Source organism: Equus caballus, chromosome 10 (genome assembly GCF_041296265.1).
Source record: "Equus caballus isolate H_3958 breed thoroughbred chromosome 10, TB-T2T, whole genome shotgun sequence".
In the NCBI taxonomy this organism is placed as follows: Eukaryota; Metazoa; Chordata; class Mammalia; order Perissodactyla; family Equidae; genus Equus; species Equus caballus.
The window spans coordinates 8,956,544-8,979,346 of NC_091693.1; the positions used below are offsets into that span (position 1 = coordinate 8,956,544).

The following is a 22,803-nucleotide window of genomic DNA, read 5'->3' on the forward strand; positions in this document are numbered from 1 at the left end:
TGACCTTTATGGAATGGAGGTAATTTTCTTCTGTTTGTAGTTGGCTGCAATTTCTTTACTATAAATGGGTGTTCAATTTTGTCAAATGCTTTATCTGAATCTATTGAAGTAATTATTTTTCAAAGCTTTACATTCAGTAAAATTCACTTTTTTGGGTGTATAGTTCTGAGGGATTTGACAAGTACATGTATTTCTATAGCTACTACCACAATCAGGATACAGAGCAGTTCTGTTACCTCAAAAAATTCACCGATTCTGCCACTGAGTGGACAAACCATAAACCTACCCTTAACAGCTAGCAAGCGCTCATGTATTTTCTGTCCCTACTGTTTGTCTTTTGCAAATTGTCGTATAAATAGAATCGTATGTATCTTCTGAGTCTGGCTTCTTTCGCTTACCTTAATGCTTGTGGAATTCAGCAGTATTGTGTAGCAATAGTTTGTTCCTTTTTATTGGCGAATAGTATTCTATTGTATGGATCCCACAGTTTATCCATTCACTAATTGAAGGGCGTTTGTATTATTTTTCAGATGTTGCTGACTATGTATGAAGCTGCTAGTAACATTGTGTTTAGATTTACGTGTGAACATAAATTTTCATTTCTCTAGCGTCATTTCTAGGATTGGGAAGGCTCGGTCATATTCTAAGTGTGACAGCTTTATAAGAATCTGCCAAACTCTTGTTAGAGTGCCTGTGCTATTTTACTTTCACCAGAAGTGTTTAGCGTTCTAGTTGGTGGGTTTCTTTACCAGTACTTGCTATGGTGAGTTTTAATGTGCCTTTCTCTGATGACTAATGATGCTGAGCGCTTTACATATGTTTACTTACCATCTGTATCTCTTCTTGGATGAAATGATCATATGGTTTTTATCTTTTATTAATATTAATATTTTATTAATGAGTGAGTTAAATTTTATCTTGATTGATTTTTGAATCTTAGCCAACCATTTCTCCCTGGGTTAAACTCACTTTTTATATATCGCTAGATTCAGGTTACTTATATTTTTATGTGTACATTTGTGATTGATATTGGTCTATAATTTTTTAATGTAGTATCTTTCTCAGATTTTGGTATCAAGTGTAAACTGGTATATAACATTATAAAATCAGTTGAGAAGTATTCTCAAATCCTCCTTTTAATGAAAGAGTTGGGGTAAGATTGGTATTATTATTCCTTAAAAGTTTGATAAAATTTACTGGTGAAGCAATCCAGGCTTCAAATTTTCTTTGAGTGAAAGTTTTTAGTAATGAATTCAGTTAACATAATCGATGTGGGATTATTCAGATTTTCTATTTGTTTTTGAGCCAATTTTGGCAAGTTATATCTTTTCAGGAATTATTTAATCTAAAACGTGAAATTTATAGACATAGTTGTCTTTATATTTCTTTATTATCCTTTAAACATCTAAAGATCTTTGGTGATGCTTCCCCTTTCATTTCTTGTATTGGTACCTTGATATTTGTACATACACTCCAATTTTCTTCTTCATATCATCTTTGTGGTATATCTAGTACCATCCTTTTCCTCTTATCTCTTAGTATCTTTATATTTAAAATGGGAATGCTATACACAGCATATAATTGCTTTCGTGTTTTCGTCTAAATTAACCATCTCGTTCTAATTTAAATGGAGTGTGGAGAATATTTACATTCAGTGTTTTTATAAATATGATTGGATTTAAGTTTAAATATTATTTTATCTTTTCCTGCTTCTCTGGGCTCAGTTCAGTATTTTGTAGAATTCTATTTTATCTACACTATTAGTTTATTAAAATATTCCCTTGTTTTAAGTTACTTTAGTCTTTATAGTGTGCATCTTTAACATCACAATCGGCCACAAGTAGTATTACATATTATGTGTAAGGTTCTTGCAACAGTCTGCTTCCGTTTCTAGTACATGCCTTTTGTCCTGTGGTTGTCATGTTTTTTTGGGTTGTTTCTACATGTGACAAATGCCAGAATACATTGTTTTACTTAAGCTGTTCCAATCTCTCTAAGCCTTCGGAAACCTTCCTCTGCCATTTAAGAAGGTACTTGTGGCCACTCTTGTAGTGTGTTTTTCTTGTCAAAATAGCTCAACTGAAACATTTCTCTGTATTTCCTTTTCTGTATAATTCTGGGTTACCCTGGACCACTAGAGACATTCTGGTGACATTGGCAAGGTAAAAACGAAGCAGAAACCATGTTCTTCTGTTTGGCCTGTCAGTGGGCTCAGGACATTATCTTGGAGCTCACGTGTGTGGTCACTTAACAGCTTGGTAACCATGTTGGCAGGCGGCAGCAGCTGAACCTGGCTTCCCCAGTCCCTGCCAGAGCTCCTCCTTCAGCTTCTGTACCCCTTGGGACATGTGAAGTCTTTAGCTCCATGACAAAGGCACTAGCCTCTCCTGCAGAATTCCCCCATCGTCAAAGTGGGAGGATTGGAGGACACACGATGTCAGCGCCGGTTCCAGTCCATGTTTTTCTAAGATTCTCCTTTGTTCTTGCTTCCCTCACTTCACGTCCAACTTTCTTGTCCAGCTGCCTGCCCTGCTAACTGGAAGTTCCAGAAGCAGACTGAGAAGTGACAGCCTTATGTAGACTTTTTAACCACCTCCTGCTACAATTTACTTATTAACTCGTCTCCTGAGTCCATCCTCTCTGATACCTCTGTATATGCATTATGTGTTTTGCTTCAAACTCTCACTCCTTTAACTTTAGAAGAAATTATTCAATGATAAAATGTCTTCAATTTACCCACATATTTTCGATTTCTTATGTTTTTCATTCTGTTAGATAGACCCACTTTTTAAAAATTATTTATTTTTTAAGATTGGCACCTGAGCTAACAACTGTTGCCAATCTTCTTCTTCTTTCTTTCTTTTTTCTTCTTCTTTTCCCCAAAGCCCTCCAGTACATACTTGTACTTTTTAGCTGTAGGTCCTTCTAGTTGTGGCTTGTGGGATGCCACCTCAGCATGGCTTGATCAGCGCTGCCATATCTGTGCCCGGGATTTGAACTGGCGAAACACTGGGTGGCCAAAGTGGAGCCTGCAAACTTAACCACTTGGCCATGGGGCCGACTGCTAGATCCGCGTTTTTTATGTAGTACTATTTTTCTTCTGCTTAAGAACTTCCTTTACCATTTTGTGTAATGTAGGTCTGCTACTGATTAATTCTTTCATCGTCTTTGGAAGTTTTTATTCTTTATTTTTTGACAGATATTGTTGTGTATGGAATTCTAGGTTGAAATTTTTTCTTTTCAGCAGTTTACAGATATTGTTCACTGGCCATCTGGCTGGTATAATTTCTTTTACTTTATTTTAATTGCAGTAATTTTGACTTATAACATTATATAAATTTCAGGTGTACATCATTATATTTTGATTTCTGCGTAAATTACATCTTGTTCACCACCCAGAGGCTAATTACCATCCATCACCATACACATGTGAATCACCCCTTTCTCCCTTCTCCCTCCCTGCTTCTCCTCTGGTATGCACCAATACAGTCTCTGTCTCTGTGCGTTTGTTTTTGTTTTTATCTTCTATTTGACTGGTATAATTTTATGGTAATTCTTACCCTTATTCCTCTGTATCAAATGTGTCTTTTTTCCTTGATTACTTTTAAGATTCTGTTTTTTTGTTGTTTTCAGCAATTGCTTAGTGTCTTGGTGTGTGCATTTTATATGGGTGTTTATCCTGCTTAGCATTTACTGAACTTAAACTTTGATATGTGGATTTCTATTTTATTTCAAATATAGATACATTTTGGCGACTTGGTTCAGTTATTTTTTTCTTCAAATAAATGCTCACCTTTCTTGCTGGGTCTCCATTATACGTATGATAGACCTGTTAATATTGTCCCATAGATCTTTGAAATTTTTTTCCTTTTTTCCGTGTCATTTTTCTTTTATTTCAATTTGAATAGATTGTATTTCTTTGTCTTTATGTTCTCTCATCTTTGCTTCTTTAATATCTAGTCACTTTTTAAATCTCATCCAAGGAAATTTTCATTTCAGATATTGTACTTTTTTCTCTGAAAGTGTCATTTGGTTTATTTTAATATCCCTTTTCTTATCACACTATGTTGAAATTTCCCTTTAAATACCTGAACATAGTTTTTAGACATAATAACTTTTAATATCCTGTCTGCTAGCTCCATTCCCTTTGTCATTTCAGGTTGCACTTTATTAAACTGATACCTCTCTGGGCTATCCAGTATCTTCTGCCAATGTGTTCTCTGGCATTTACTCAAATCATAAACTCCCTGGTTTTTCTTTGGCCGGCTTTGCAGAGTTAGACTGTACGCATACATAGCTTAATGCTGTACTCAATCTGCCTTGGACTGAATGCATACTGAGGTACAGTTTAACCCCTTCCTCTGTATATCCTGCTGATTGGCAGCTAAATCCGGAGTCTTGATAACACTCGGATTTGCTCTCTTTGAAAAGGTTAAAACTGATGTGTTTTTTCTTTGAACAGATCTCATGTCTAATTGTCTCCTTTTGTGACTTTAGCAGCCAGTTCTCACTGCCTAGATAATTTAATTCGTTGAGAGTTTCAAAATCATCATACTCTAATTCTGTGATTTCTTTTCCTTTTCTAACATAAAATTTTTATTGAGGTATAATTAAACTGTACATGTGTAAAGTATATCATTTGATAAGTTTGATACATGTATACATACACTCCTGGAACCATCACGACAATCAACATAATGAACACAGTTCTCGCCTGTCTGTTGGATTCCTAGGGCTTCTATAGAAAATTACCAGAAACCACGTGGTTTAAAATAACAGGAATTTATTGTCTCACAGTTCTTTATTTCAGAAGTGTGAAATCAAGATGTCAGCAGACACTCCAGGGGAGAATCCATTCCTGGCTTTTTTCAGCTTCTGGCTGCTGCAAGTGTTCCTTGACTTGTGGCCACATCACTCCAGTGTCTACTTCCATGGTCATATTGCATCCTCCTCTTCTCTCTCAAAACTCTGTCTTCCTGTCTCTAATAAGGGTGCTGATGATTGCGTTTGGACCCTATCAGATTATCCAAGATAAGCTCCACCTCTCAAGATCCTTCACTTAATCACATTTTTCACCGTATAGAGTTCACTCACAGAAGGTAGCATTGCAAGTTGAATCTGTCTTGGGGATAGCATGTTTTTAGCCTAGGATAATCCACAACAGTTTCCTTGTGTCCCTTTGTAATCCATTCTCCTTTCTCTCCCTCCACCTTCCTTAGGCAAGCCCTGATCCACTTTCTACTTTCTGTCACAATAGAGTTGATTGCATTTTCTACAATTACAGCAGAATGATACAATGTGAAGTTTTTCTCTTATTTCTTTCACCAAGCATAATTATGTTGAGATTCAACTATGTTTTTATGTGACGTTTGAGTTAAATGAATATCTGTTCATCTGTTGATTGACATTTCTAGTTTTTGGCAATAACAAAGATGCTATGGACATCTGTTTATAAGCTTTGGTATGGACATATGCTTTCAGTTCTTTTGGGCAAATACCTAGGAGTTGGATGCTTAGATTGTATGGTCGATATATGTTTAAATTTGTAAGATTTTAGCTTTAGATTTAGATAATTAAAATTATAGATTTTAATTTATAAGACAATCTTTTGCTTTGTTGTTATACCATTTCATATCCCTAGCAGCTCTCAGAGTGTTCTGGATCCTCCATATCTTATGAACAATTGGTATGGTCAGCCTTTTTAATTTTGACCTTTCAGATAAGTGTATAGTGGCATTTCATTGCGGTTTTAATTTGCTTTGCCATAATGACTTGATGTTGAGTATCTTATTTGTTGTCTTCCTTGGTGCACTATCTTTTAAAATCTTTTACCTGTTCCATTAGGTTGTTTGTTTTCATATCAAACTTGAGTTATTTCTATAGTCTACATAAAAATACCCTTTTTGACTATTATTTACTGTGATTTTTCTTTTCATTCTTGTGATGGTGTCTTTGGAAGAACACAAGTTTTTAAGTTTCACAAAAATCCAATTTATCAATTTATTCTTTGTGAATCATGGTTTTTGGTGGTGTATCTTAAGAATTCTTTGCCAAGCCCAATGTCACAGATATTTTTCCCTATTTTCTTCCAGAAGTTTTACACTTTTATGTTTTACATTCAGGTCTGTGATCTGTTTTTAGTTCACTTTTGTTCATCAACATATGGATTCTTTTTTTTTTTGCGTATGGACATCCCAGTTGTTCTCACATCATTTTGTAAAAAACTGTCCTTTCCTCACTCTATTGCCTTTGCACACTGATGAAAGGAAGTTGTCCATATATGTATGGATCTACTTCTGATTATGTGTTCCATTGATTGGTGTGTGTTGACATCAATACTAAACTTGCTGATTACTGTGTCTTCATAATAAGTCTTATTATTAAGTAGTGTTGTCCTCCTACTGTGGTCTTCTTTTCAAAGTTGTTTTGTCTATTCTAGGTTCTTTGCATGTCCCTCTCAATTTCAGGATCAGCTTGTCGATTTCATCATCAACAAAAAGTCTACTGCGATTTTTATTAGAATTACATTTAAATTATAGATCGATTTAGCAATAATTATTGATAATCTTAACAATACCAACTTTTTCATTCCATGAACATGATGTACCTCTCCATTTATTTAGATCTTTAACTTTTCTCAGCAGTTTTGTAGTTTTTAGTTTACAAGTCTTATACTGCAGTTTTGTGGGTTTTAGTGTACAAGTCTTACACTTCTTTTGTGAGATTCATACGTCAATTTTTTGGATTTTTGATGCTACTGTAAATTGTATTTTTAAAATTTGAATTCCTGAGTGTTCTCTAATATTTACATATTGGTCATGTATGCTTCAATCTTGCTATACTCAATTATTATTTTCTAGTAGCTGTTTTGTCAATTACATTTGACTTTCTACACCTATGATAAGTAATCTGTGATTAAAGAGATTTTTGTTTCTTAATTTCTCTCCTGCATGCTTTTGTTTTCTTGCTTTATTGCACAGCCTAGAACCTGTAGTCCAATGTTAAGTAGAAGTGGTGAGGGCATGGCTTTGAATGTGGTAAGCATTCATTCTCTCACCGTTAGATACGATGTTAGCTGTGGGGTTTTGGCAGATGGTCTTTATCAGGTTGAGTTCTTTTTTCGTCATTTGTTGTGTGTTTTTATCAGGGATGCATTTTGTTAAATGCTGTTTTGTTTTCTGGGTTTGTTTTTCTTGTTTTTTTTTTTTTTTAAAGATTTTATTTTTTCCTTTTTCTCCCCAAAGCCTCCCAGTACATAGTTGTATATTCTTAGTTGTGGGTCCTTCTAATTATGGTATGTGGGACGCTGCCTCAGCGTGGTTTGATGAGCGGTGCCATGTCTGCGCCCAAGATTTGAACCAACGAAACACTGGGCCGCCTGCAGCGGAGCGCACAAACTCAACCACTCAGCCACGGGGCCAGCCCCCTGGGTTTGGTTTTTTTTTTTTTTGCGTCTTTAGACTTGATCGATCTGGGGGGGGTTTCCTTTTATTTTGTTAATGTAGTGACGTATATTGATTGAATTTTCAAATATTAAACCAATATCATATTCCTTGGATTGGTCATTGCTATGCTATGAATATTTGTGTCCCTGTCAACATATGATGAAATCCTTACCCCCAAAGATGATGGCGTTAGGAGGTGGGGCCTTTGGGAGATGCTTAGACCTTGAGGGTAGAGCCCATATGAGTGGGATGAGTGTTCTTATAAAGAGACCCACAGAGATACCCCTCCCCTTCCACCATGTGAGGACCGAGTGAGAAGGCACTGGCTGTGACCCAGGAAGAGGGCCCTCACCAGAATGTGACTGTGCCTAGTGTCTTGATCTGGGACTTCCCAGCCTCCAGAACTGTGAGAAATAAATTTCTGTTGTCTATAAGCTACCCAGTCTTTTGGATTTTGCCGTAATAACTTGAATAGATTCAGACGGGCATGGTGTATTATCTTTTTTAATGTATTGATGGATTCTGTTTGCTAAGATATTGTTCAGTATTTTGCATATATGTCTACAAGGTTTTGTAGTGTGAATTTCCACTTCTTGTATTGTTTTGTTGTTTTTTGGTATCAGAGTAACTGGCTACATAGAGTGATTCAGTCATCATCAATTTTCTGGAAAAGTTTGTTTAAAATTGGTACTACTTCTTCATGAAATATCTGGAACAACTCACCAGTGAAGCTACCTACCCTTGGGATTTTGATTTTCTTTGTGGGAAGGTTTTCCACTACCAGTTTAAATGGCTTACTTGGTATAGTGTTGTCACACTGATTTATACCTTCTCATGCATGTGTCGTCGTTGGTAAGGCTGGGTGTTGTACTGATCCATATGCAAATACAAATTAGGGAATTTCCTTCTCTGGCTGTTTCCATACCAGGATTCCTCCCTCACTTTCCCGTTTGGCAGTGCTCCCTCCATTGTTCTGGTAGCCAGAATTATATTGGAGTTTCTGTTGGAAGTTTTGTAGCCCATGCTTGCCTCACCATAACTGGGACCTACCCTTGAGGCAAGGACATGAGAGTGAGTAAAGAAGCAAGAAACTCAGCTCAGTCTGGGTTGCTCGGAAATGTTTTGACTTCTTTCCAAAACCCTCCTGCTTTTATTTTGCTGTCCTTATGGGGTTAATTTTTGTATCTTGTCAAGTGTTTATGGTTGAAATCAGTGGAGGGGTGGAGGGGTGGAGGGGTGGAGGGGTGGAGGGGTGGGGGGTGGGGGGCGGCCAGTCTAGGCTGGAGGGACTTAATGCCACCATGCTGGAACTAGACCTCCTTCAATTAAGGAGTTATTTAATGATTAAAAGTAGCTTTTTTTCTCTTGCACCCTTGCTCATTCCTTGCTTTTCATTGCCTGGTTTATATGTATCACGATCATTTTTATGCTACTGTTTTTGCAGTTTTGGTTGGTCATAGCTCTCTGAATCTTTGAAGTCTTCCTCTTTTTGGAATATGATTTCTAGGCCTACTTTTCCCACTCACTTTCTAAATTTTCCCTTTGTCCAACTATTCTGTGCCTATATTTTAGCTGTGGATGTTGAGAAATTACCATATAGATGTTAAAGTGTGTTTACTACAGCTGTCTTTTCTGGAAGCTTTTTTCTGCCATCCGGCTGGTTTAGGCTTCTCTTCTGTGGTCAATTTTGATAAATTTTTTTAGAAAGTTGTCCATTCTTTCAAAAGTGTTCACGTAGTACTCTTGTAATTTAAATAAATTCCTCTGTGCTTCTTATTTTCCCCTTTTCATTTCTTGTTTTTGTTTTTACTCTCTTTTTTGGTTGGTTTACCTAATATTTCGTGTAACAGTTTTTTAAAGCTCTAGCTCTTTGATTGATTTGTTAATGCTACTGTCTTCTCACTCATTATATTCTGCTTTTATCTTGATTTCTCTGGTTTCCTCTACTGTGTTGTTTATTTTCTACCTATTGGGCTTTGATCCTTAACTCATTTTTTTTTAATAGGGAAAGTTTAAGTTTGGAGTTCTCTGAGTGGTGAAATTGTGTGCCCAAGATTCTAGTGTGGGCTTATTTTCTATATAGTCGTCTACTAGAATTCTTCCATTTCAGTTTTCTCTTTCCATAGCAATCCAGCATTTTTGGAGAGGGCTGTACCTTCCTGCATGGGAGGACTTTTGGTTTTCTAATATTTGTTATTGATTTCTATTGTTACTCTGTTTTGAATAGTGTTGTTAAGATTGTTTCTGCTTTTTGTACACATACCTGTATCTAGTCACAAGAAGATATTTTTTTGCCCCCAAGTCATAGCCTCCTCATTAAGCACTTTCAATTTTGCTCAAGATTTCACTGCATATGGACTTTTATCCTTCAATTCACAACTGCCAATTGTTTTTCATATAATTCTTGGCACTTTCCTCTAGACTCAGTTGTATAATTCAGGTTCCCTCTTTTGTGCCAAGTTCCTAAATGTTCAAAATACCGTAAGACATAGTATGTGTCAGAAAATTGATTAACATACTTTGCTTAGGCTTAGTAAAATGGTTGGCCTTGGTTAAAAGGGAAAGCAAGAGAGGGAGCTGAGAAAAGATATAAGAAATAAGACAGATTGAACAGCTGTCCAGTAGTAAATAATAAAATCTTATAAGAGGATAACTAAGTAAAGATTCTCAGTATCTTAATTGTTACAAAGAGCGAAGCAGAGCACAGATGGCTGTGCATAGGAGGGAGTGAACCACAGTGATGGAAATGTGTATTTTTGAGGGAACTGTGCTTGAAGAATGATCATGTATAAATAATTCCCTTTTTAAATGTAATATGTGTATATATTTTAGATGGAAGTGGTATTTTACAGCTGGCTGGTATTGGCTCTCTAAGGACAGTGTTATACATATCCTAAGTCTGAGTACATTCATCTTATGTTGATAGCTTGAAGTTGCCTGTGGTGGGAGTATTTACACTGTAGACATTGGCAAACACTACAGATCAGGGCTGGAGGTGTTTTGTGTGTGTCTCTAGAGCTGGTTGTTAAACGTTTACCAGCGCTCTACTGCAGAATCTTATTTTCTGAACTTTCCTTTTATGTTTTCAAGTTTTATAACTGTATATTAGAGTTCTTTAAATCATCTTTAATGGATGAGATTTTCAATTTTGTCTTAATTATAGGACATTTTCTGATCAATAAAACAATTTGTTTTTCGTTTTTGTTTTAGATTTGGAATCAAGATATGAAATAATCAGCTCTGGAAAAATGTACATTTATACAAAACATTCATCTCTTACTCTACAGCACAGAATTAATAATGGAGAGAAACCCTATGAATGTAAAGAATGTGGGAAGACCTTTAGGCGTCCTACAGACCTTAGAGTACATCACATAATCCATACTGGTGAGAAACCATATGAATGTAAGGAATGTGGCAAGGCCTTTAGTCGTCTTACAGATCTCAGAGTACATCAGAGAATTCATACTGGTGAGAAACCCTATGAATGTGAAGAATGTGGGAAGGCCTTTAGTCGTGCCTCAAACCTTGCTCAACATGGAAGAGTTCACACTGGTGAGAAATCCTATGTATGTCAGAAATGTGGGAAGGCCTTTAGTGATGTTGGAACACTTAGAATACATCAGAGAATTCATACTGGTGAGAAACCCTATGAATGTAAGGAATGTGGGAAGGCCTTTAGTCAAGCCTCCAATCTTATACAACATGACAGAATTCACACTGGTGAAAAACCCTATGAATGTAAAGATTGTGGGAAGGCCTTTAGTCATGCCTCACATCTTGTTAGACATGAGAGAATTCACACTGGTGAGAAACCCTATGCATGTGAAGAATGTGGGAAGGCTTTTAGGAGTAGCCATCAACTTACTATACATCATAGATTTCATAGTGGTGAGAAACCCTATGAATGTAAGGAATGCGGGAAGGCCTTTAGTGTGTATGGACGGCTTACTCGGCATCAGAGTATTCATAGTGGTAAGAAACCCTTTGAATGTAACAAATGCGGGAAGTCCTTTAGACTCAGTTCAAGCCTCAAAGTACATCGGAGTATTCATACTGGTGAGAAGCCCTTTGAGTGTAACAGATGTGGGAAGTCCTTTAGGCTTAGTTCAATGCTTAAAGTACATCACAGAATTCATACAGGAGAGAGACTTTATGGAATATATGTATAGTAGACACTGGAATTATACCACTGAGAAACAATTTAAATGAAGAGGATGTGAGAAGACTTTTTCAGGAGGGCTCATAAGGCATCAAATAATTTATACACTCATGAAGTCCTTGGAATTTAAATAGTGTTTAAAGTTTTTCAGTTATGACCCAAATATTGTTCACATTCAGAGAATTTGTGTTGTATTTTATAGGAAAGTCTTTTATGGCATTCCTGTTGTTTCACTTTTGACTGAGCATCCAGGCTGTGGGGCCAAGGTCACAAGGCAGATAAGTACCACTCAAGAAAGAGACCAGTGCATCATTTGAGGTCATGGAGAACAGAAAACGTACACACCAGATCAAGTGGTATAAAGTTTACTTACAGCAAAAGAGGAGATGGAATGCACAAGATCTAACTGATTGCAGTGTGTCGGTAACCTGTGGCCAGCAAGTCAACTCCACATCTGACAGGGCTGATGAGCTTCTCACAACCCACTTTGTGCTGCAGGGGCAAGACACCAACCCTTCCCTGTGAGGTCTGACATCCAGAAAACTGGGTGCATGTCTGATTGATGGCCATTGAGACCTGTGATTAACCAGAACAAAGGAGTAAACATTAAGTCTGACACAGGGAAAGGTATTCCCACACAAGGCAATAAACCCATCAGAGGCTGTAAGGGCTCTTTGTCTTTTGGTAGAGAGGTGTTGCTGGCCCAACAAGGCCTATTCTTTTTCTTTCCCCCAGCTTTAGTGAGGTATAATTGACGAAATTATAAATGTAAGGTGTGCAAGTGGTGCTAAGGGGGAAATTTATAGCTATAAATGCTTATATTAAAAAAAAAAACAAGGGGCTGGCCCGGTGGTGCAGTGCTTAAATTTGCACATTCTGCTTCGGCAGCCTGGTGTTCGCTGGTTCAGATCCCAGGTGCGGACCTGCACACCACTGCTGTGGCAGGCGTCCCACATAGAAAGTAGAGGAAGATGGGCACAGATGTTAGCTCAGGGCCAGTCTTCCTCAGCAAAAAGAGGAGGATTGGCAGCAGATGTTAGCTCAGGGCTGATCTTCCTAAAAAAAAACAAGAAAGATCTCAAATCACCCACCTAACTTTACAACTTAAGGATCTAGAGAAAAAACAAGTAAATTCAAAGCTAACAGAATGAAGGAAATAATAAAGATTAGAGCAGTAATAAATGAAATAGAGAAAATCATGAAACCAAAAGTTGGTTTTCCACAAAGACCAACAAAATTGACAAGCCTTTAGCTAGATGGACTAAGAAAAAAAAAGGAGACTCAAATTACAAATTCACAAGTGAAAGTGGAGACATTATTACAAATTCTACAGAAATAAATGGATTCTAAGAGAGAACTTTAAACAATTTTATGCCAGATAATATGATAACCTAGATGAAATGGACGAATTCCTAGAAACATAAATCCTACCAAGACTTAATAATGAAGAAATAAGAGATCTGAGTAGAGTAGTACATAGTCTGTAAAAAGTAAAGACATTGGCTCAGTAATAAGAAATCTCTCAACAGAGAAAAGCCCTGGACCTGATGGCTTCACTGTTGAATTCTACCAAACATTTAAAGAAGAACCAATACTAATCCCTCTCAAACTTTTCCAAACAATTGAAGAGGAGGAAATACTTCCTGACTCATTCTAGGAGTCCAGTAACACGTGTTACCAAAGCAAGTCAAAGACACCACAGGAAAGAAAACTGCAGAACAGTATTCCTTATGAACATTGATGCAAAAATACTAGCAAACAGAGTTCAGCAGCATATTAAAAGGATTGTACACCATCACCGAATGAAATTTATTTCTGGAATGCTAGGATAGTTCTGCATGTGAAAATTGACCAACGTAATATGTCACATCAACAAAATGAAGGAAAACAACCACATGATCATCTCAATTGATGCAGAAAAAGCATTTAACAAAATTCAGCATCCTTTCATGAGAAAAACACACACGAAACAGAAAGAAACTATCTCCATGTAATAAAAGTTACATATGAAAAACGCACAGCAAACCAAATACTTGATGGTGAAAGACAAAGTTTTTCATCTAAAATTGGAAAGAAGGGAAGGATGCCCACTTTCACCACTTCTGTTTAACATTGTGCTGGAATTTCTAGCCAGATCAAAGGCAAGGGAAAGAAGTCAAAGGCATCCACATTAGAAAGGAAAAAGTAAAATTATCTCATTGCAGGTGATATAATGATATGTGTTGAAAATCCTGAGGACTCCATAGAAAAGCTGTTAGATTTAATAAATGAATTCAACAGAGTAGCAGGATACAAAGTCAACACAGAAATATCACTTACATTTCTATACACTAACAACAGTATGAAAAGGATATTTCAAAAACAGTTCCATTTACAACAGCATCAGAAAGAATGAAATACTGGGGCTGGCCTGGTGGTGCAGCAGATAAGTTCGTGCACACTGCCTTGGCGGCCTAGGGTTCGCTGTTTTGGATCCTGGCCACAACCTACATACTGCTTACCAAGCCATGCTGTGGTAGGCGTCCCACATAGAAAATAGAGGAAGATGAGCACAGATGTTAGCTCAGGGCCAATCTTCCTCAGTCAAAAAAAAAGAGATTGGCAGCTCAGAGCTAGTCTTCCTGAAAAAAAAAAAGAATGAAATACTTAGGAATTAACCAAGGAGGTCAGAGATTTGGACAATGAAAACTATAAAACATTGCTGAAGGAAACTAAAGAAGACATAAATAAATGGAAACACATCCTGTGTTCATGGATACAAGTCTTAATGTTGTTAAAATATCAGTCTTACCCAAAGAAATATACAGATTCAATACAAGTCCTATCAAAATCCCAATGATATACTTTTTTTGCAGGCATACAAAACCTATCCTAAAATTCATTTGGAATCTCAAGGGAGCTCAAATTGCCAAAACAATCTTGAAAAAGAACAAAATCGGTGGACTCTCAATTCCTGGTTTCAAAACTTAACACAAAACTATAATAATCAGAGTAGTGTGGTCTTGGCACAAAGACAGACATGTATAGACCAACAGAATAGAATAAAGAGCCCAGAAATAAACCTTCACGTATATAGTCAAGTGATTTTTGACAAGGCTGCCAAAACCATTCAGGGGGAAAGGACAGTCCTTGCAAAATATTGTGCTGTGACAACTGGATATCCACATGTAAAAGAATGAAGTTGGACTCTTCTCTAACACCGTACAAAAATTGTGTCAATGGATCAAGGACCTAAATGTTAAGACCTAAAACAGTAAAACTATTAGAGTAAAGCATAGGACAAAAGGTTCATGATGTAGGATTTGGCAATGATTTCTTGGATGTGACACCAAAGGCGCAGGTAACAAAAGAAAAAATAGACCAATTGCACTTCATAAAAATTAAATTTTGTGTATCAGAAGACATTATCCTTCTGAAATACCACCATTGAAGGTAATGCAATATCCTTTTCAACATGTCGTTTTTGCAAATCACTTTCCTATAGCTACACATCTTCATTAGAAGTGAATGTGTGGGTCATTGTTGCCTAAAAGATAAAAGACACTATCCATGGAGTAAAAAGGCACCCCAAAGCATGAGAGAAAATATTTGCAAATCATATCTGATAAGCAATTAATATCCAGAATATAGAGAAACTTTAAAAAGTCAACAACAGGGGCTGGCCCCGTGGCCGAGTGGTTACGTTCGCGTGCTCCGCTGCAGGCGGCCCAGTGTTTCGTCGGTTCGAATCCTGGGTGCGGACATGGCACTGCTCATCAGACCACGCTGAGGCAGCGTCCCACATGCCACAACTAGAGGAACCCACAACGAAGAATACACAACTATGTACCGGGGGCTTTGGGGAGAAAAAGGAAAAAATAAAATCTTTAAAAAATAAAAAAAAAAAAATTAAAAAAAAAAGTCAACAACAAAGAAACCACCCAACTCAAAAATTGGCAAAGGACTTGAATAGACATTTCTCTGAAGAAAAATATATGATTGTACAATGAGTACATGAAAAGATGCTTACTATCACTAATCATTAAGGCAATGCAAGTCAAAACTACAGTGAGATACCATCTCATACCCATTAGGATGGCTACTATATTAAAAAGAGAAGAACAAGTGTTGGTGAGGATGTAGAGAAATTAGAACCCTTCTGCATTGTTGGTGGGAATGTAAAATGGTACAGCTGTTGTGGAAAACAGTATGGACGTTCCTCAAAAGATGAAAAATAGAATTACATATGATCCAGCAATTCCACTGGTGGGTATATACCCCCCAAAATTGAAATTGGGGTCTCAAAGAGATAGTTCCATACCCACGTTCGTAGCAGCATATTTCACAATAACTGAAAGATGGAAGAAACCCAACTGTCCCTCATTGGATGAATGGATAAGCCAAATGTGATATTTACATAAAGTGGACTACTCTTCAGCCTTAAAAAGGAAGGAAATTCTGCACTATGCTACAACCTGGGTAAACCTTGAGGACATAGTAAATGAAATAAGCTGTCACAAAAGGCAAATATTCTGTGATTCCACTTACATGAGGTACTTAGAGTGGGCAAACTCATGACTAGAACTTGTAATGGTGGCTATCAGTGGCTAGAGGGAGGGGGCGATGGGATGTTATTTCACTGTTTCATAGTTTCACTGTTACAAAATGAAGAGTTATGGGGATGATGGTGGTGATGGCTGCACAACAGTGTCAGTGAATTTAATACCACTGAACTGTATACTTAAAAATGGTTCAGATGGGAAGTTTTATGTTGTGTGTATTTAAAACAGCAACAACAACAGAATAGCACAGACTAGGTAGCTTAAACAGCAGAAATTGATTTTCTCATAGTTCTGGAGACCAGAAAATCAAGATGTCAGCAGGTTTAGCTGCTTCTGAGGCCTCTCTCCTTGGCTTGCAGATGGCTGCCTTCTTGTTCCGTCCTCACATGGCCTTTTCTCTGTGCCTGTGCATCTCTGGTGTCTCTCTATGTCCTTATAGGGGAGTTAGTGAGATTGGATTAGGGCTCGTCCAAATGACCTCATTTTAACATAATTACCTCTTTAACGCCGTATCTCCAAATACATTGTGAGGTACTGGGGGTCAGCATTTCAACATGTGAATTTTGAGGAGACATTTAAATCCATAACTGTTCAGACTGATACAGCATGGACCAAGGTCTCAGGCATACACAAACACTGTTTTTAGGCAGGATATCCCAAGGGCTCAGAGGTTATCTCCCAGGAGCTGGTCATGGGTCAGTCCTTTCTTTGAGTGTGCAGGGTTTGGGCAAACCAAGGGTGACGTGTTAACCATTACACACACCATGTAAGCACTAACGAAAAGAAAGCGCTTATTAAGATAATATGCATAACTAGAGATAAAGAGGGACATAGTGATAAAAAGGTGAACTCACCAGAAATCTACAATTTAAAGTTTTGTATGAACCTGATAACTTAAAAATTTATAAAGTAGAAATTAACACCACCAACAGAAGAAATAATAAAAAATTGGCAGTTATAGTGGAAGACTTTAACCCACCTCCCTGAGTATGTGAGAGGACAAGCAGACAAAACTCAATAAAGAGAATATCTGAATAACGTGATTAACAAACTTGACATATGTAGAATGTCATACCCAATAATGACAGAAACAGTATTTTCCTGTGCATATGGAACATCATAAAAATCTATCACGTGGTTGAACCATAAGTTCCAACACATTTTAAAAGATTAGAAGTATTCAGATTATGTCCTAGGAGTAAAGAGGATCTTATCTGTTAGAGTATCTACAAAAGACCTTCTGAATCATGAGGTATTGAAAACTTTCCCCTGAGATTTGGGATGAGACACGATGTCCATTATCACCACCAGTACTCAACATTGTATTGGAGAGCTCAGCCAGTGCAAACGGCAAATAGAAAAAGACCTAAAGGTTGGAAAGGAAGAAATAAAGTAGTCATTAATGTGTACAGAGGATATCTAAAAGAATTGCAGGCAACTTAGTGGAATTAATGTGTGAAATTAGTAAGGTTGCTGGCTATAATGTTAATATTTTTTAAATTGTGCTTATATGTACCAGCAACAAACAATTTTAAGTAATATTTTTAAATTATCATGTACAGTAGTATTAAAAAATATCAAATACCTAGTAATAAATCTAACGAGACATGCAAAACCTCTACATAGGACATTATGAACATGATTGAGAGAAATTAAAGTATACCTAAATAAATGAAGGGGTATATACCATGTTTGTGGATTAGAAGACTCAATATTGAAGTAATTTCAGTTTTCTGGAATCTGAGCTATATATTTAATGCACACTGCTCCCCCTCTCCCCCAAATCATCAGGTTTGTGTAGCTGACAAGCAGATTCTAAAATCTACTTGAAATTTTAAAGGACCAAGAAAAGGTAATATGAATTTCAAGAAGGAGGAAGAGGGAGGAACAACAAGAAACCTGGACAGTTTGTCCTAACGAGGGTCAAGACTCACTGTAAAGCTACGGTAATTATCCAGTGTAGCCTTAGTCAAGGATAGGCAAATAGATCACTGGAACTGAAGAGTCCAGAAACAGGCCCACGCCTGTCTGACAAAGAGAACACTTTGTTATAAATTGGGAGAACAAGAAACTTGTCTAAAACTATTGTTCTGTGAATTGAATACATGTATGGAAAAAAATCTTGATGCCTACTTTACCCCATTGGCTGGATGCACGCACGCACACAAGCACACACACACCCCCTTCATTCATAAGAGTTGAAGAACTAAATCTGAGGAATAAACAATAAAGTTGTAGGGAAAAAATATCTTTATGACATTTGGAGTTGATAGTAATTTCTTAAATGTAAAAAGCATTGAGAAAGAAAATTGATAAATTTGATTACATTGAACGTGAGAGCTTTTATTTGTCAAAAGACACGTAAGTGATTTGCAAGAGGGTGAAAAGGAAACCCACAGTGGGAAAAGATATTTGCAGTGCATATATCTGACAAAGGCCACCTGTCCAGAATATATAAAGAACTTCTCCAAATCAATAAGAAAAAACCAATAGAAAAATGGGGAAAAGACATGAACTGCACACAAGAGGGATATCCAGATGACCCAAAAACGTGAGAAGGTGCTCACCCTGGTGAGTTATCAGGGAAATGAAAGTTAAAATCGCAGTGTAATAGCCCCACACACCTAGCTAAATGGCTAAAGATCTTAAAACACGAGTTACAGCTAGACCGTGGAGCAGTTGTGTTGCTGGCAATATAACTTTGTACTACTTAGGGAGACTTGCTGTGTCCACTAAGGCTGAGCATCCAGATACCCAATGACACAAAAGTTCCACTTCTAGATATTTGCCGAGCAGAAGTGCATACATTTGTTCACCAGGACTTGAGCAGGGATGTTCATGGCAGCATAATGGATGGAAAATGGTGGTATATTCACTAATCTCTGTTGGCAGAGGTTGCAATAGTGGCTGCCACTCTGGGAGGAGGACTAATGATGGAGAGGTTACGAGGCTTGTGAGTGTTTTTCCATTTCTTAATCTGAGTGAAGGTGAGAGTTTACTGGGTCTGTATAATTGTGATTTGTGCACTTTTCTGTATATTATATGTCAATAAAATAATTATTAAAGCAAGATGTACAATGTCATGTTTTGATATACATATATATTGTGAAATGATTACAAGTTAACATGTTTATCATCTCATTTGGTTACCATTTCGTTTGTGTGTGTGTTTGTGGTGGGAATATTTTAGATCACTCTTAGCCAGTTTATACAGTACAGAATTGTAACTGCAGTCATCATGCTGTCCCTTAGATCCCTAGAACTTATTTGTCTTATAACTGAAAGTTTATATTTCTTGACAGGCGTCTCCCCATTTCCCCCAGCCTCTGGCAACCACCATTGTACTCTCTCTTTCAATGAGTTTGACTTTTTTAGATACCAGGTATAAGTGAGATCATACAGTGTTTGTCTTTCTCTGTGTTACTTATTTCACTTAGCATAATGCTGTAAAGTTTGATTCATGTCAGAAATTACAGAATTTCGTTTTTGAAGGCTGAATGATGTTCCGTTGTGTATAGAGACATTTTCTGTATCCATTCTGTGTCAGTTGCCAGACACTTAGGTTGTTTCTATGTCTTGGCTGTTGTGAATAATGCTGCAGCGAACAGGGGGGTGCAGATATCTCTGAGATAATGGTTTCCTTCAGATACATACCCAGAAGTAGGATTGATGGATCATATGGTAATTCTATTGTTAATTTATTGAGGAACTTCCATACTGTTTCCGATAATGGCAGTATCAATTTACGTTCTCACTAATAGTGCACAAGGGTTCCCTTTTCTCCACATGCTAACCAACACTGATCCCTTGTCTTTTTGATAATAGCTATCCTAAGAAGTGTGAGGTAATATCGTGGTTTTAATGTGCATTTCCCTGATGGTTGGTGATATTGAGCATGTTTTCGTGTACCCATTGGCCATTTGTATGTATTCGTTGGAAAAATGTGTATTCAGGTCCTTTGCCTGTTTTTCAATCAGAATTTTTTTCAGTGTTGAGTTGTGTGAGTCCCTTATGTAATTTAGAGATTACCCCTTATTAGATATATGGTTTGCAGACATTTTCTCCCATTCTGTAGGGTATGTTTTCATTTGTTGATTGTTTGCCATGGAGAAGGTTTTTAGTGTGAGGTAGCTTCTCTTTACTTTCAGCTTTTGTTGCCTGTTCTTTTGATGTCATATCCAAAAAAATCATTGCCAAAGCCAATGTTTAGGATCTTTTTTCCTATATTTTCTTCTAGAAATTTTACACTTTCAGATCTTAAATTCAAGTCATCTAGGGGCTGGCCCCGTGGCCGAGTGGTTAAGTTCGCGCGCTCCGCTGCAGGCGGCCCAGTGTTTCGTTGGTTCAAATCCTGGGGGCGGACATGGCACTGCTCATCAGACCACGCTGAGGCAGCGTCTCACATGCCACAACTAGAAGGACGCACAACGAAGAATGTACAATTATGTACCGAGGGGCTTTGGGGAGAAAAAGGAAAAAATAAAATCTTTAAAAGAAAAAAAATAATTCAAGTCATCTATTTCAAGTTACTTTTTGTGAGTAGAATAAGAAAAGCATCCAATTTCATTCAATCGCTTGCATGTGAATATCCAGTTTTCTAAACACTGTTTATTGAAGAGACTATCCTTTCCCCATTGTGTATTCTTGGCACCCTTGTCAAATATAGTTGACTAGTACATGCATGGGTTTATTTCTAGGCTCTTGGTTCCAGTCCATTGGTGTATGTGTCTGTTTTCATGTCAGTGCCATACTGTTTTGATTACTATCAGTGTGAGGTATTAGTTTGAAATCTGGAAGTGTGGTGCTTGGTTATTCTGTCTCAAGATTGCTTTAGATACTTGGGCTCGTCTGTGATTCCATATGAATTTTAGGATTTTTCTATTTCTGTGGAAAATGCTATTGGAATTTTAATAGGGAGTACGTTGAATCTTACATTGCTCTCGCTATTGTGGACATTTTTTTTTTAATTTTATTTTTCCTCTTTCACCCCAAAGCCCCCCGGTACATAGTTGTATATTTTTAGTTGTGGGTCCTTCCAGCTGTGGCATGTGGGATGCCATCTGAGCATGGCTTGATGAGCGGTGCCATGTCTGTGCCCAGGATCCAAACCCACGAAACTCTGGGCTGCTGAAGTGGAGCGCGCGAACTTAACCATTCGGCTGCGGGGCCAGCCCCTATTCTGGACATTTTAACAATAGTAATTCCAACCCATGAACATAAGATATCTTCCCGTTTATTTGTCTTCTTCAATTGCTTTCCTCAGTATCTTATACTTTTCATTGTATAAATCTTTCACTTCCTAGGTTAAATTTGTTCCTAAGTATTGTATTGTTTTTGATGACATTGTACTGGGATTGTTTGCTTTATTTCTTTTTCAGATAGTTCATTGTTAGTGTATAGAAACACAACTGATTTTTGTATATTGATTTTGTATCCTGCAACTTAAGTCATTTATTAGTTCTAACAGTTTTTTTGGTAGACTCCAGGGTTCATTATGATGTGGCCAAGTTGGGGTCAAAAGACTGCATGCACGAGACTGCCTTTCCCAACACTGTATTTAGGGATTCTCAGAATATTTATACTAGAGGCAAATTAAGAGAATGTGTGAAACCATTATTCTTTACAACTTGTCTATAAAATTCTTCCAGGACCAATCAATTATTATTAAATTTCAGTAAGTTTAGACCACAGAAAACCTTGTTATTCTAGCAGGTGTGGGAGATATTGTACGTATCTTAAGTGTCGTGGTGGTTTTCCACAGTTTACAGCCTGTGTGTCATTGGGCCAGATATTTATCCGGCCTGGGGGAACTTTGTAAATGGTGATAACATAGCTACAGTATAGTGCTGTTGTTAGAAGTAAATGAGTTTGTTCTTGTAGAAATCTTAGGAAACGATTTGGCATATATTCTGTGTTCAGTAAACATTAGCCACTGTTTCTAATATTACCATTATTTGTGGTGGTGTTAGTGGACTCTTATGAGATTGTGAAATAAGAAATATCTGCTGTCGGTTCCTGACACAGGGCTTCTAAAAGCCTTCTAATCTCCTAAGTAGTAAGAGCACTAGGACCATCTTTTGTTCCATTGAGCCACTCTGGGTGGGCTCCTGGATGGCTGTTGGATGGGGACTTATTACTAGACAGACCAAGCCATGATTAGAAGCTTGGAATTTTCAGTCCCACCCCCGCACCACCACTTCTGTCGAGAGGGGAGATGGTCTGGCAATGGAGTGAGTAATTGATCATGTATGGTGAGGAAGCCTCCATAAAATCCCAGTAGTAGGGATTTGGAGAGCTTCCAGGTTGGCAAACACACTCATGTACAGGGGTGGGGGTTGACGCACCCCTAACTTCACAGGGACAGAAGCTGCTGTCCTTGGTACCCTCCCAGACCTCATCCTATGTATCCCTTCATGTGGCTGTTCATCTGTATCCTTTACCATAACCTTTAATAAACTAGTAAACATAAGTGTTGCCCTGAGTCCTCTAGCAAATTAATTGAACCTGAGGTCATGGAAACATCCAATTTGTAGCCAAATCAACAGAAGTTATGGGTAACCTGGAACCCACTACTTGCCATTGGCATCTGAAGTAGGGTAGGAGCAGTCCCGTGGGACTGAGCCCTTTACCTATGGCATCTGGCACTGTCTCCAGG

The 22,803-nt window shown here is 37.5% G+C and overlaps 1 protein-coding gene across 1 annotated transcript in view; it reads left to right on the plus strand.

Annotated features, from left to right (window-relative positions):
- LOC106780903 (zinc finger protein 30) overlaps positions 1-22,803 on the plus strand; it is a 66,582-nt gene that overhangs the window by 14,710 nt on the left and 29,069 nt on the right. The window contains exon 5 of the mRNA XM_070225604.1: positions 10,656-11,611. Coding sequence (XP_070081705.1) covers positions 10,656-11,611 — 956 coding nt within the window. The remainder of the gene's footprint in view (positions 1-10,655; positions 11,612-22,803) is intronic.